Here is a 16,109-nt window from a genome sequence, read left to right on the forward strand (position 1 = left end):
CTGGCAAAAATTCCATCTATTCCCAACACCATTAGGTCTTACTCCTGAAACTAGACAAGTCACCCCACACATCCCCCGCTCCCCTTTGCATAAAAGTAGAAAATTAACATTATTGATCTGACCAAATTCTAAATTGGGCAATTATGTTTGGTCTCTCCACAGTCATCTGCGCTCTCAACAGAAATAGTCCTCGCATCACATCTTAGACTCTGAGGAATTTTTTTTACAGTTAAAATAGCTACTGTGCACCAACAGTGAGTTTCAGTGATCTCCTTAGCTGACTTAACAACTCACAGGAGTCTTGTTTGACCTAATTAACAAAAGCTTACAGAGAACTTGCAGATCCTTTATTTAGAAGAAGTATAAAAATAACAAATCTTATCAACACATACAAGGTAAGAGAGAAAGTTAACAACCTCACTGGTATCATTTTGCTGTCTCAACAGAAGTCAGTACAGTGGTGTGGACAACTATCCAAGAGCAGCACACACCCATTTCACTGGAACAAATGCAATTTTGCATCTTTATTCACCTCTGTGCCTAAACAAGTCTCCCCAAGGTTTGTTCTTGCTTTGCTCTCTCTTCCTTGTCCCTTTGGAGTAGGCACAAGAATAGGCTCAGCTGCTTATAGTGGTACATTAATAATCTCACTTTTCCTTTCTCCTCCACTCCAAGTTAAGTACAGGACTGGGGAAGGGAATCACTGGCATATTTTGCTTATTGCCTTTGCAATACTGGGAAACAGTAAGTAAAACCCTCTTCTAAATTTCTTAGGCTTCCACAAAGGACATAGTTGTGCTCAAATGAATCTAAAGAATAACACAGTACTAGAGGCAGGCAAAACAACACCACAAGATACTGGGTCTGTGCACCTACTGACAGTACTCAAACACACAAATGTGTCTACACACAGACTCACAAACACACACACATCTGGCCAGCTGTGGTTATCAGTAACCCTACCCACATTATCAGCAACTCCAGTGGCTACATAGCCACAGATTTTAAGCACTGAGATCCACACTCACACTGTGAACTCCCTCCTAATATTTTTTACAGTGGCAGTGAAAGTAGGAAAACCCAAACCAAGTAGGTCAAATAGAACAGTGGCTTTTTTTGCCAGAAAGTAGCTACAAAATCTCATTGTTTCAGTGCTCATCTTAGAAGCCTGGATACAGGATACAGCCTGGATACAGACAGATCAGAAGGCAAAGAACTCTTTCTATTTTCTAGTGTCATGACACTGGATTATCTGCACACAGATTACATATTCAAACGGGAATATGTGCTCTTTCCACAGAATCACGGAGTGGTTTGGGTTGGAAGGGACCTTAAAGATCATCCAGTGCCACCCCCTGCCACATCTTTCCCTGTCCCAGGCTGCTCCAAGCCCCATCCAACCTGGCCTTGGACATTCCCAGGGATGGGGAAGCAGCAGCTTCTCTGGGAAACCTGTGCCAGGGCCTCACCACCCTCACAGTACAATTCTTCTGTCCTGTACCTAGTGTGAATCTCCCCTCTTTTCATTTAAAACCATTACCCCTTGTCCTATCATTATGGGCCCTGCTAAAAAGTCTGTCCCCAGAACCATAAAAGTCATATCATCTTTACTCCTTTATTAAATAATAAATATTTAAGTTCTCTTCCTGATTACTCAATTATTTAAAAAAAAGATTAAAGTAGGCATAGAATTATTAACAAGGTTATCATTATTGCTAAATATCCCACCCAATATAAATAACTGATTCTCATAGCTTCCATCCCAGTATTATTTATATCACTTTCCAATTGGAGAAAAACCCCTGGCATTTTCAAAAACCTTGCTGTTTAGTCAGCATTTAAAGAGTTATATGATCAGAATCCAACTACTCAGTGCATAATTTGTTACCACAGTAAAGCAAAGAACACAAAGAACTCAGAGCATAATTTGTTATCACAGTAGAGCAAAGAACGTATCATATATCTTTCTATTTCAAATTCATTTCAGGCACAGCCCTTTCTCTGTGAACTCATTACGGACAAATGCCATTTTCTCCTCAGACTAACACTTGGCTTTCACCTTGATAGCAAATATTACAAGAATATCGCAGCCCTCTGTAATGCAATGATCTCAGGCTAATCTTTCTATTAATATATATTTCTCAGACATCTAAACTAAAATTGCTGCACAACTCCTGTAACTCAAACCCATTCAGGTTCCCCATGCACAGTTTATTCCCAGTACTAGCATGGACTGTCTGTGGTCAGAAGGAAACGAGGAAGATTCCCAATATTTTACACCAACTAATTTTCTTCAACTGTCTCAGAGCCATGCTTTACTTCACCCTTCCATTTCTCACTGTTCTCCTCCCTCCAATTTTGTGTCAGCAAAGCTTTCTTATCTTGGAACAACATAACATCCCTCTCCAGGCAGTTTTAATCACTGCAGGCTTCCTGGGTATTACATCCCAGCTCCTATTGTTTAACTGAGAGCCAAATACAAACCTTACAATGTACCTCAGCAATACTACTGAGGTAATTGCTGGGAATTTTTAATTGAATCGAACTTGGTCTTTCAAACCATAATCCAGGTAGGGAGTTCACCAAAAAGCATGAGATGAACATTTGAGCCTATTTGGAGGTGCTCAGAGAGGCTGCCCACGTTGTTTGGCAGCGGTCCCAGGGCAGCCCAACTGACCAGTGAGGGGCCCTTTGCAGGCACTGACCTACTCAGAGTGTCTGTGCAACAACCAGCACTTGAATTTCCCCTATAGCAGGAAACTCTTCTACAAAGCTGACTAGGCACAGCAGCATGATAAATAACATTAATTACATTTCTTAGATGATTCTTATTACAGTTTGGGAATAATAAAAATTTCTGCTGGTGCTGATCCAACAACAAGCAAGGATTTCCATTTAGTCTGTCAATATATTTTAAGATATGTCCTTACATAACTTCCAGCCTGAACACCAAGGATAAAAATCTCATCCCAGCTCTGCCACAGGCACCTTGGTGCATTTCCTCAGGCTTCCAATGTACAGTCCACAGATGGGACAAATGTCTGTTACCCATTTAACAGTGGTGTAAACAGCTCATCTGTCAGAAAGGCTGTGGTACTGTATCAGTGGCCTGAAGAGAAGAAATCACTGAAGGTGCTCAAACATTGGCAGCTTGGCCCAGGAAAGCTGGGGAGTCTCCATTCAGAAGGAACTCAAAACCTGGCTTGTGCAGTCCTGTCAGCCTGGTCTTGCTGACCCTACTTGAGAAAGCAGTTATGATCTCAAGAAATCCCTTCAAATCTAAGCAACTCTGTGATTGTTTCTATATTAGAATTTTTAATTTTTTTAGTTTTGGGGGGAAAAAACCCCACAACACAAAACAATGTATTTTCTACTCAGAAGCTCTGCCAATTTCTTCGTCAGGGAGCAGATGCCTCCTTCCAAAGTTCTATGAGAACAGCAAATTCTTTCCCCTGTTATTTAAAATACAATAATGTTTTGTGCAATGTGATAAGAAATATAATGAGCTACAGTAGAAAGCAGTCCCAGAAAGAAAAATCACTAAATGAAAGTTTATAGCTAGAGCTTTCTCTCTCCTTCCCCTCAAGGAACTGGTATTAACAATAAAAGAGAAATACTTTAGTAGAAAGGAAGTTTCACTCATTTGTAGGTAAAACGATTCCCCTTTTTCCAATTTAATACCATTGCCAATATTACCGTTGTCATCTTCAGCTGACACTGGGGAGAGGGGGAGAAAAAAAAAATCTTACAGGAAGAGAACAGAAAAGATCACTTTATTTCCATACACCAGAGAGGTAAGCAGGTGCAATGGAAAAAGGAGGAGTATTAGGTGGAAAGAGTGTATAAAACACGGTCTGTACCACGTTCCCTGCCCCTCCTCCATTAGATCAGATGCTCCTTTCCAAGAAAACGCCTCCAGGGACACATGACCACATAGAAGAACTGGGACCAACAGAAGTAAAACTAATTTCAGAAGAGTTGCTTGCTTTTTGAAGGAAGTACAGAACACAGGTGGTTAATGCTGGAGATGCACTAGACTCAATCCACTGCATCTTTCCTGGGTTTGTTTCCTAGATATGTAACTGCTGCTACTGCAGGTTTAAATGAGGAAACAAAGCTGCTGCAGCTCTATGTAGAGGTTTTCTCTAAAGGAAGGAGAGAAAGGAAATGCAGGCTTAGACCATCTACTGTTCTTGATCCTAATCCTACAGTTAAGGCTTGCAATTACTAAGCTAAAAAAGAGAAAATAAAAACCAGGAAAAAATACCTTCAAATGTTCAAGTTTTTTATCTGCTGTGTCATGGGCTTTGGCTATTAAAATGTAAGAAAAGAAGAGGGATGAAAGCAGAAGTAGGAGACATTATGTGGCAGCAACAGAAAATTATATATATAAAAAAAAGTATATAAAACTCGATACACTTATCCTAGTGTTTATTTCTAATTTATGAAGGAACAACTGTACAAAACTTCCCATAGTTTGAGTTCTTCTCCTTTCAGACTCTAGACACTAAAACTAGAACTTACAAACTGTGCTGAATAATTCTTTGACGTCTTTGATGGGACTTACAGAAGTCTTCTATTATTTCTTACATATTTAATAGCACTTTAAAATTGTTGCCCTTTTTTTATAACTGTGAAGCTTTCAGATCTGAAGGTAGAATTTCAGAACTGCTGAAATTTCCAATGTAGCCCATGTGACTCTCACATGATCCATGATTCTGCAGTTAGGGAACCCCCATTAAATACAAGCAATCCAAAAATTCTGATATTGATTCTGATGGGTTTTGAATGGACAAAGGCAGGCAACATTTCTCCCAGTGTATCTGAGATGTGCAGGGACAGGAGCACTGCTCTTACCACATACAGCTGTTTCCAGAGCACGGCCCATTCCTGCAGCGTCGCTGTGACTTCAGTCACCACAGAATCTTCAAGAGGAACAACTGTTTCGTATTGCCTACAGAAAAAGAGGGGGGAAAAATTAGGAAATGTACCCTGGAAAAGGCAGAAAAATAATGTGACAGCACAGTAATTTGTAAATTTCTAGAACTCGATTTTGTTCACCATAAGAAGAATATCTTAAGAGGATCATTTCGTCTGTTGTAAGACTGAAGCAACTCCAGAGTCATAGCAATGGCTCCTCCATTATATTCCACAAATTAAGCTTATGTGAAGCATTTCCTTGCTACCTGTTCAAAATATATAATTTCATTCTAATCAAGGTCAATGAAAAGTTTTCATTACTACAGCATGTTAAATAAAGTAGGTAAAATAATAGCAATAATGATAACCTTTGCCTGTATCAAAACTACCGAAAATACCTGCTACCTACTAATCTGTCCTATCCAGAAGGCTTTTTCAACATAGCAGATGAAATCTGAGGGACTATCCTCCAATTCAAAGAATAAGACTTGTTCCTTTATGGCAAAGATTTTCCAAAACCATTAAAGGAGAACCACAAGAGTGGTTTGGATGGGAAGGAACTTCAAAGCTCATTGCATTGCACCCCCTGCCATGGGCAGGGACATCTTCCACTACACCAGGTTGTTCCAAACCCCATCCAACCCGGCCTTGGACACTCCCAGGGATGGGGCAGCCACAGCTTCTCTGGGCAAACTGTGTCAAGGTTTCACTACCCACAGCATAACATATGTCTTCCTTAAATCTAAACCCATCACCCCTTGTCTGATTCCTACAGACCCTGACAAAAGGTCTGTCCCCATCATCTTACAAGCCCCCTTTAGATACTGAAAGGCTAAACCAGGTCTGTCCAGAGCTTTCTCTCCTCTCCAGGCTGAGCAACCCCACCTCTCCCAGCCTGTCCTCACATGGGGGATGTTCCAGCCCTGAGTCCCTGTATGTCCCTAGGGATGTGTGGGGAGGGCAGGGGGCAGGGAGCCGGTGGCTGTGTGGTGTTCAGCTCCCTGCCAGGTTAAACACATGCTCTGTTATTTCACAAGTGTTTATAATGGCACTTGGAATATATTCTGAAACAGAGAATTTTTAAGCACAGCATGAAATAACCATGACCCTCTGGTTCAGAACTGCATTACATTCTGTTGTATCAATTGGTATGTGAGCCTTGCTACTTTTAAACAGTGTATCAGCTTTCCTAATAAGTACCTGAACTGGTTGCCCTTCACAAACTCTAAACATCAAGTAGTAATTAACTACACATCCCAGGGAACGTTCCTTCCCCTAAGGAAGTGGATAACATTAGGAGTGGTTATCCTGTGCAATATATATCATTTTATTACACCCCAAAATTATGAAGCATTAGTATTACAGCTGCCCTTACAACCTTTACTGAGGCCCTTTGGGAGCAAATATAAAATTCAAGACTATCAGAAGTCACCTGTTTTTCTGCAGGTACTTCACTAAGTGCCATTTAATAAGTTTTATCTTCCACATTTAATTTGTTGCCTCAGGTCACTGTCTGAAACACTGCACTTATAAATCTCCCCACAACAGCCTTTATCTCGAATATGCAAGTAAAAGCAGCAGTGAAAACACGAGATATTGATTTCAGGAGTCTCAGTCAATCTCACAGGAAACTTTGCAGGTTCCAGAGCCCCCACTCAGTAACTTCTCTGCCATGACATTGCCACCAGTGTTGTTATTCACATGAACTGAAATAAACCCACTGCCAGCAACAGATGAGCTGCAAACAAAGATGGAGAAAGGCAGAAGTTTTCAGCAGTGCACTTCAGTCACTCTTTGGGTGAGGTGGGAAGGGTTGGATCCTTTTGAAAAGGCTCAAGATAACACAGCTACCTGCCAGCTATGACTCTGAAAATCTGTAGATAAATGAGATGGGCTGTCTACTGACTGGTGTTTCCATAACAAACAGGAAAATACAGGATTTTGCGAGTGAGAGAACATGCAGAAATGGAAGAATATAAGTAGAGTTCTTTAGATACCTCTGAAGTTACAATTTTATGAGCCAAAGCAAACAAAAGTAACCATCAGACCTGATTCTTGCTATAGTAAAAACAAACAATTTTGCAGAATTACATGTACTTTTCACACCCTCATACACAAAAAAAGATACAATGAACTAAAACGTCTCTAAGTTTCAATAATTACTTCTTTGTTTCCCTTCTAAACAAGAAGCACTGTAGCTTCTTAGAAAGAAGGAAGAATACTCACCCTCTGTTACTGACAATTGCCTTCTTCAAGTGAATATAATTTGCAGGAAAAATCCCCTGCAAGAGAAAAAATTCTGCACGTTAGAAAAATGCATTTGCAGTTTTTAGCATTGGTAACCTAAGCCACAATAAATAACTGCCAATATAGCTATTAAAAAACCCCCAAACAACCACTGTGTCGAAGCTGCCAGTCCAAACTCAACATTCTAGTTAGTAACAATTGACTGGTTTAGTCTGTCTTAGACCAGGACGCCGCACTGGACCAAAGCTCCACTGGGAGGATCAGAAAAGTGGCTCTTTTACAGTTTGCAGCACAGCACCAGCAGCTCCCAGAGCAGGCCTGTGTCGGGATGCTGCATTAGGGGTGACACAGAGGTTTAAAACCACAAATTATACAAAAATAAAAGCCCACCATCAACTTTGCATTGAGCCCCCATAGACAGAAGTGTTCTATTACTTGCATACCCTGGAGCTATCAGTTTTCCTCCCTCTTTCCAAAAAAGCTGTCCAAACCCACTTGGGATACCTCTGGTTATCTGCCTTTTGCTGTTCCCAGGGGGGCTGGACTCTGACCTTGCCTGTGCCAGTGTGCTCTTGTGTGTTGAGACTTGGGGAAAAGAGGTAATTTAATCCAACCTTTTCCTAGTGTCCCACATTCTCTGTAAAGCACACAGCCCTGAATCCTCACAGCAAAGTCTGTCAGTGTGTAAGAACAGCAATCTGCACTTCAGTGGGAAACATGGGAGCAGCACTGGAAATCTTTGGATTAAAAACCACCTGGCAGCCTCTGACAAAAATGTCAGCAATCAAGTGTGGGCTTTCAATTTTTGAGCTTTAAAACCATGCAATTTAGGAAGAAAAATTGGGGGGGGGGGGGGGTGGCATTTGAAAGGAATAGTAAAGAGGGTGCCAAATGCTAAGGAAAATTCCTTCTTGTTCATAGGCAAGACTAAAATTATAGAAGGAAAAAAGCTGAATCTAAAAGGAATGGCTTCATCAGGAAAACAGTAAATGTGCTTGCTTTCAACAACATGAAAATCCAGAAAAGGAAGAAATGCTACTTCAGTTTCTTGTTTGGTTCATTTCCAGTTGATGCTGCTTATTTCTGGTATCTAAGAAACCAGGGAAGGTTTGAAGGGCTCTCCTATTGAAACGGAACATATACACAAGCAGAGGCACCAACACACACAATGACTGCAGACATTTCATTAAAAGAGTATTATTGTCATGACAATGTAATACAGGTAATATTACATTCCATAGTACAGATAAACATGAGGGATCTGGTACTCTTCTCTCTTTAAATACAAGTAATATCTAAACCACCAGATAATGAAGTGAAGCTCATATAGAAGCACCTATTGGCATGTTTAGATACCAACAGTTACAAAAACTTAGATGCACTCACAAAAACAAACATATCAGAACCGTCAAAAAAGTTCTCCAAGAGCAAAAATGATGGAAAAAAATGGAAAACGACCAAATACAAAGGTTAAACGGTAAAAATCTGACCCTCCCCAACATTTGACAAAACCCTCTTTCAACAGACTTTTTTGAAAGTTGTCTTAGATTAATAATTGAACTTATTAAATGTGTTCTTAAAAAATGCTGCATTAAAGCAATGCAGTATCACCCACCTATGCTTTTCTTAGGGGAGTAGGGTGGAGAGGATCAAACTGGATGAGATTTATAAATATTGAAAAAATTACACGTTACATGTCAGGAAGGTTTCTGATCCTTTGAGCGATTAATGAGTATCACTCAATTTTAAAAGAAATCCAATCCTCCCACAGGAAAGAAGTTAGAGAAGGAAGATGAAAAGTTTACTGGGTTGCAACAGCAAAATAGATCTAATCTCCCATTAGATTAACAAATGTATTCACGCTTACCTTGACACTGGGCTTCTTAATGGAAACACCTCTGTACCAACCTGAAACCAGATAAAACACATTATAATTATTTGTGGCACTGCAGTCCTTACACAGAAACAAACTGACTACAGCCATGCAGTTACTGAGATAATCTAAAAAACCAGCTGTGCCTCACACAGATCAAATGTTTAAAAGAGTTTTTGTTAGGATTTTTTTATTATTATTATTTTTATTTTGCTCTGCAATGATGACAAACACTTAACAACCTGGAATGCTCTTGTTTCTTCCCACCAGGAATAAAAGCAGATTAGCTAGTTCCTGTACTAATAATCAGTAGTCACTGTGGCAAAGACACAATCAGCACTCAGGGAAGACTCTGCACTGAACACTTCTCTTCCAGGCTGGCACATGAGTCTTGTTGCAGTGTTTATCTTGACAAGATCTCCAGACTTCAGAAACCTGTAAAAGCCATGACGACCATACATTTCTAATGTGCTTTAAACAAACAGAAATTCTTTGCATGTGTCTGGTCTTACGTATGTCTGGGTAGAGAACAGGATTTAGGATCTAATTTACAAACCCCATTATTATTCTTGTATCCCCCATCAGGAAACAGCTCCAGACAGGACAATAAATGAGGAGTAAAACACAAAGCTGCTAAAGCTGCAAGTTAACCAGAAGAACCCAGTTCCTGCTGCTTTCCACAGGTGACAGCAATGTCACTGCAGGATTCAGCCAGGAATAAAGAGGATGAAAACCTCATCCAGCTGAAGAGTGGAAAAGGAGCACACTCTGGAGCTGGGCCTGGAACAGCCCCAGGAGCACAGGGGGTTGGTGGGTTCTCGGGAGGGGACCTGACCATCCCAAATTCCTGGGCAAACTTGGCCAGGCCCAGCTCCAACCCCAGTTCAGCCTTCAAGTGTCATTACCAACTGCAGCCAGTGCCAGACAGGCGCAGCCCACGCCTGCCAAAAGCCAACGCTTCCACTAAGTCCACTTCCCATAAAAAGTCCTCCCATTTTCCCAGCAACTTCCTGCTTGCTGTTTTTTTCCCTCCCTTATTCAAAATTAGCAAAACCTGCCAGTAACTGGCTATGGAGAATAGAGAAGAACAGAACCAAGTAACTGGGTATTTTGTCTCTCTTAGAAAAAGGACTTCAGATTTGGCTGAATTATGACAAGAGTCTCATTGAGAGGATCAGATGTGGGGAAGAAGGCCTTGAATTTGTTTTAAAGACAGCCTGATAGTCTTGAATTTTTATTTTGTTTTACAAAGGGAATCTAAGTCAATATGAAATAAAATAACTGATGAATTCAGGACAATTGCAAACCTTAGTATAGAAAAAATTAAAACCCATCTTCTTCATTACACAAATTTCTCATGAAGATAGGACATAACACAAAGATTTGTTTTCCTATGAAATCACTGATTATATTAAAAAAAATATTGTTCGGAATACATTTTAGTTGAGCAAACTTCAGAGCAATCATATTAATATAAATATACATGCACAAACAACACATACAGACCTTTAACATGAGTGTTTTCTAGAACTCCGCACAACTGTGCCCACACCTGCTTTTGAGCAACAGATGCTGCATATTTTTAAGGTCACAGAAAAAAATAAATGCGTTTATCCTGTGATTCACTGTTACTAATATTAAATACAGTCTGTACCTCAGAAATAACCAGACATTTAAGCTCTAAGACAAACAGAATGACAAACTTCTTGGGAAATGGGGAAAGAGTGGTTTTATCCAAGTTTGTGAAGAGACCTGTAAAAGAACAAAACCCAGTAAAGGGTGTGGCCATTAATAATTTAGATCTGCAGGGTAGAGTAAATGAAACATTTCCGAAAACCTACCTCATTTCTGAGGTTTTTGTTCTTCATTCCAAAACAAATTTTCAAAGCTTACAAGCTCCGTGTTTACAGAGTTGTGAAAAACAGGCAGGGAAGGACCCTGAGAAATCACCCAGCTCATCCAGGCCACATCTCTAAATCTCTCCTCATATTTAGTCTGCTTTAAACAGCATCCAGTCATTTATTACCAGGGTTGAATAACTGCACTCCTTGTCTGTGGAAAATGATCCATACATCTGTGAAACCTAGATTCCAAGGTATTTCTCACCAAATTCCAAGGAAACTCTATTTCTGTTACTCCATGCAGACCAGTTTGAAAATGGTGGTGTTGCACAGGCACCTTTTTAGAAGAAATTTCTTCCACAGATCAACATTGGCCAACAAAACTGCATGTAACACGCGAAATTTTGGTATCATACTTGGAAATCCAGCATATTTATGTCAAGTGGAGATGAAATCCTCACTGGACAACCTATTTCAGTGGCTCAGACAACATACATGCACTTTATAACCTTTCTTTGATGCTATTTGAATTATTGATGTTTTTCTTTTGGACATTATGGAAAACATTTTGTTGACTTGCCTCTTGTAGTTTCCTTCATATATTTGAAAAGTGGTTACATTTCCCTTTAATCCTATAAATTGTGCCCTCCAGACCTTAGTTTTTCTTTTATCTTTTTTTATTGTGGTATAATTTTTTTAAAGTCACCCTCTCTATATTTTGAGTTTCCTCCAACTCATGCAAGCAAGAGACACTCAAAGAGCTCAGCAGAACCTGAAAGCCCTACACTGTAAAATGTACAACCCATTCTGTATCACAAAATAAAAGCTATGAGAAAAGGTACAATGCCTTTTTTTTTAAAGGCACAGTTAGAAAATTGCATCTGCATTACATTATTCCCTAGAATGAGCTAAACTGGCATTCTGGAATTAGTCTTAAACACATTAATATTGATGTAATTATTCACCTTAAAGAGAATCTGTTTTGGAGGATCTAATGACAATAGCCATCAAATCCAGGCAGGTGCTTCAGCTAATTGGGATCCCAACAAGCGCTCCCTGGTCAGACACAACACTGACCAACACGTTTAGGTGTCACTATAGCAAATAATAACTGTTCATATTTCAGAGTTACAGTTTGCATTTAGTGACATACGGTCTTTAGAGGGTACTGACTTCACAGAAATGGTGAAGAAAATGTGATTTAAAATCAAGAAGCGGAAAAACGCAGCTATGAAGTGACAAGAATTCTGTGAATAAATTAATGTGAAACAATGATCATGCCTGCAATGAAGTTGGGAGGGGACATAGCTGGGACGGCCGGCCTGAATCAAAGGGATATTCCACACCATACACATCATTTGCTATAAGAAAACTAAAAATTAGTCTATCAGAAGTGCCATTCTACAATTATCTGTACCTATGGAAATCTACAGTGGGGGAAACTTGATGCCACATTAGAGAATCTGCGAACTGTTGGATAAAGACTGAAAACCCATCTTTCCAAAAGTATGTCACACTCAGGAGTCCCAGCAATAGTGCAGCCGTAGTTAAACTGCAAAAGCAACTCTGGGGCAGTCCTGCACATCTCAATCTCTTCACTTCAGTGACTAGAAGAGCTACCAATGATTTTTGTTGATCTTTACTTGAAAGTGTCTTGAACAAAACAGGCTACGGTTTCTAAGAGCCCTCTCATAACCTTTTTCAGATTTCCACTTAATCCGCAAGAGGTCTGTCACATGGAAAAAGCTCACCCCTTTAGAGGACTCAGTAACAGAGAAGCAAAAGGGTCCTAATTGAAAGATACTGATCTATTTTACAGAAAAATAAAGTTCTAGTATCAGTGTTAAATAAAGACTCATGAGCTGCAGACTGTAGAAAAAAATAAATTCTGCTTATAATTTCTTGACAAACAAAATTCTGAAAATAAATCACATAAGTATTTATGGTAAATCCTAAAAGTAAAGTTTGTTCTTAAATAAAGTACCGCCAGTAGAATCTGCTACAGGAACTCGAGCATTCTTTGTCCTACAAAAATAAATGTACTTGGCAGAAATGTGAGTAACCCTCAAACCTGAAGCAAAGCTGGTTTTTACATATACAAGTCAATAAACAATTGCTTTTACCTTGTAATCTGCATGTGAACTGCTGTGCAGAGCTAAAGGCACCCAAAGCAACCCAGGAGAGGGAGAGGAGCAGTGCTCAGCAAAAGCTTCCCGATGCCAAGAGCGCTCTGTCCTGGGCTCGCTGCTCCGCGCATGCCAGGCAGGAGGAGCAGCAGATAAATGCCTGCACCACGTCAGGGAGCAGCCTTGGGCCAGCAGAGCCACAGGAATATGCTGATAATGCTGCCAGGGATGCCACGACAAAGGCAAAGAGAGATGGGGTGTGTTGCATCGTGGCATCAGCCAGAGGGCTGTCAAGAAGCCACTCCTGTGCTCTGAAAGATGACTTTCAATAAGCGGACAGGATCCACCGCAGCAGAGGTGTGGGTCCAAGAGGCTTCCCTTCCATGGGCACATTCCACAAAAGGCAAAGAGGGAAAAAAGAGGATGAAAAGGCGGGAAAAAGCAAACAGGAAAAGGGGTATCTCACTGGAGACATCTTCCTCAGGCCAAACACAAATTGCTGGGACAGAGTCACTTTGGCCAAGGCAGCCACAGGACAGCTCCCGACTCAGATGGGAGGAAACCTGCAGGGCTCCCACAGCACTGACAGCCTGGAGTGGGATTCCTCCCTCAACTGTACGGCACAGCTTGGCAGCATGGCAAAGGCATCACTTCTCAAGCACATTGAATTCATCAAGAATTTAAAAAAACCCTAACTGCAAGTTATATCTGCTCCTTAAGTGTCCCCAATACCAGAAACACTTGTTTTGACCATGCCATCACTGCTAGAACAACAGAGGGAAACTTTAAACATATTTTCTGCATGGTTTAAGAACACAATTATTAATGTACACACATGAAAACCATGTAGATAAATACTTGTGTGGATAGGAGAATTTGCATGGGTAAGATAATATTCTTTCAACTGGTGCTTCAGGCATCAGCCTGTTTCCATTCTTCAGTGAATATACAAAATTCTCAAGGTAATAATTACAGTTACTGAAGTTAAAGCATTTTTAATCTAAGGAAAATTGCCCTCCAGCAATAAAAACAAATGGACAAAACAGACATTTTCAATTTACTCTGAATGGCACTAGTTACTGACAGCTACTGCCTGTGGCAGGGCAATAGCCACGTGACTTGAAAGACAGGGTGTTCCTTAGAATGCACAGTCCAAATGTATATTTCAAACCAGGAGTGTGCTCATGCTTTGCCACTTGACAAAAGAAAATTCCATCCTTCAGCATTTCCAAGTGCCACACTAACATCATACCCCTCCAGCTCCTCAAGGCATGGCAGGCAGAGCAGAGAACTCCACTTGGTGTTTCAGTGCTCCCTTGGTGCCAAGATCACAAGTGGAAGGGCTCAGAGAGGGGAACAGAGAGGGGGGAAGCTGTGAACGACAAGCACAGGTCCAACTGGTGTCTTGATGAACATTTCTAACCTTCGAGTGAAACCAGTCAATGATCTGAGAACCCTTTGTACAAGCAGTAACTACAAAACCACTCTGGTAACACCTCATGCTGTACAGATGGTGTGTGTTTGATGGAAACACGGGTGGAGCCTTTGGTAGCTGCAGAGGAAAGGCACATACCAAGTCCATGGTTTGATTTACTGGGATAGCGGGCAGAGGGAGGCCTTTGTCAGACTTAGGGTTAAAAAACAGTGATTTAGGTATTTGTGAGGCACAGAAATTTGAGGAAATCCAAGAATTCCAATCTCAAGCATGTGAACAAGATCCAAATTAACAAAGACAACTGTATTTCACTGCATTTCATTTAAAAAATGCATAGACAACCACAATATTTTTTAATGTATTATCAATTGGTATTTATATTTATTAACCTTAGAGACAAATACGTGTATGTGTGTGTGTGTGTGTGTGTGTGTATGCACGCACCTACATTTGTTTCTTTACTCTACAAATATCTATAAAACTTAGCTGCAGTGATACCCAAAATCTTCAAATAGGAAATTCCCTCCTCTTTCACTCAATTGCTCTAAAAGCAGGGACTGCCTCTTACACCAGTCACTACAGAAGAGCACTTGCTCTTTTGTAATACAAATACAGCTATTCAGTAAGTTATTATGATTAAAAATAAGCACATTCAGAAGTATAGCTACTCTTTGAATCTTTGTCAGCCTTGAATTCTCCAGCAAGTCTCTGTAATCATAGTTCACATTACTAGAAGTTTTTGTGTATGTGAATCTTTTCAACCCAGACAGCAAAATCCCTGCTGCAGACAATTATGCATAAACTATTCAAGAAGTGAAGCTGAAACAGCGATGGATCTTCTGTGACTCTCACACCAGTGACCCTTATTTTGTGTGGGTTAACATTATTTTATCCGGTCTGTCTGCACAAAAGAATCCCCAGCAAATAACGCAGAAGTAGAGGACCCTGTTAAACAACCACTTAGACAAGAATGCTTAAAAAGCAACTGCTTTTTTTCCTCCCTTTTAAGAACCTACTTTGCACATTTAGTGTGCTTTTTTGCATAATTCACACATGCAAGAGCTGCAGCACAGACCATCTGAATATTCAGATGAGTTTCATAGTGTGGAGTTCCAGATGTTATTATCAAAATTAATGTATCTTTTTATACACAAAGTCCGTGGTAAAGGCACCCCAACCAAAATGACAGGATAGAGGGCTTAAAAAACAAAACCAAAGAATTCTGTACAAACCTTCTTCCATCCAGGTAAACCTTGTCTGAGGAATTCCTTTCTCAGCAATTTGAAGGCTGGCATGAATTGCTTTTGAGGAATCATCCTCAAAACTACCAGCAAAGGAAATATTCAAAGCCTAATTATTATAACACTGTACAGACAAGTTGGATTATCCCTTTGCTTTTCCATAAACAACCTGCTCCTTGGTGATCGTTTTATTTCCCAGTTTTGAAAATTTCCCAGAAATGGTTGGAAAATACCATGACTGCTTTCAACAATATACAGTGTTTAATTACCTTAGAGTTATCCCATCCTAAGCACAGGGATACTTTTCTCCTGAGCTTGCACCATGTTCTAATTCACAAGACCTGGTAAAATAATTACAGTCTGCCCTCAGTGTGTGAGCACAGCTTAGCCCATCACACCACTCGTGGTTTTTAAAAAAGCATGGGA

At 40.2% G+C, this 16,109-nt stretch overlaps 1 protein-coding gene across 1 annotated transcript in view; it reads right to left on the reverse strand.

The window, feature by feature from the left end:
- DOCK3 (dedicator of cytokinesis 3) overlaps window positions 1-16,109 on the reverse strand; it is a 188,185-nt gene that overhangs the window by 151,488 nt on the left and 20,588 nt on the right. Inside the window, 3 exon segments of the mRNA XM_042018678.1 lie at window positions 4,858-4,954; window positions 7,147-7,202; window positions 9,035-9,075. Coding sequence (XP_041874612.1) covers window positions 4,858-4,954; window positions 7,147-7,202; window positions 9,035-9,075 — 194 coding nt within the window.

Source organism: Corvus kubaryi, unplaced genomic scaffold (assembly GCF_017639235.1).
Source record: "Corvus kubaryi isolate FWS band 111438036 unplaced genomic scaffold, C.kubaryi_AGA036_p1.0 124, whole genome shotgun sequence".
In the NCBI taxonomy this organism is placed as follows: domain Eukaryota; kingdom Metazoa; phylum Chordata; class Aves; order Passeriformes; family Corvidae; genus Corvus; species Corvus kubaryi.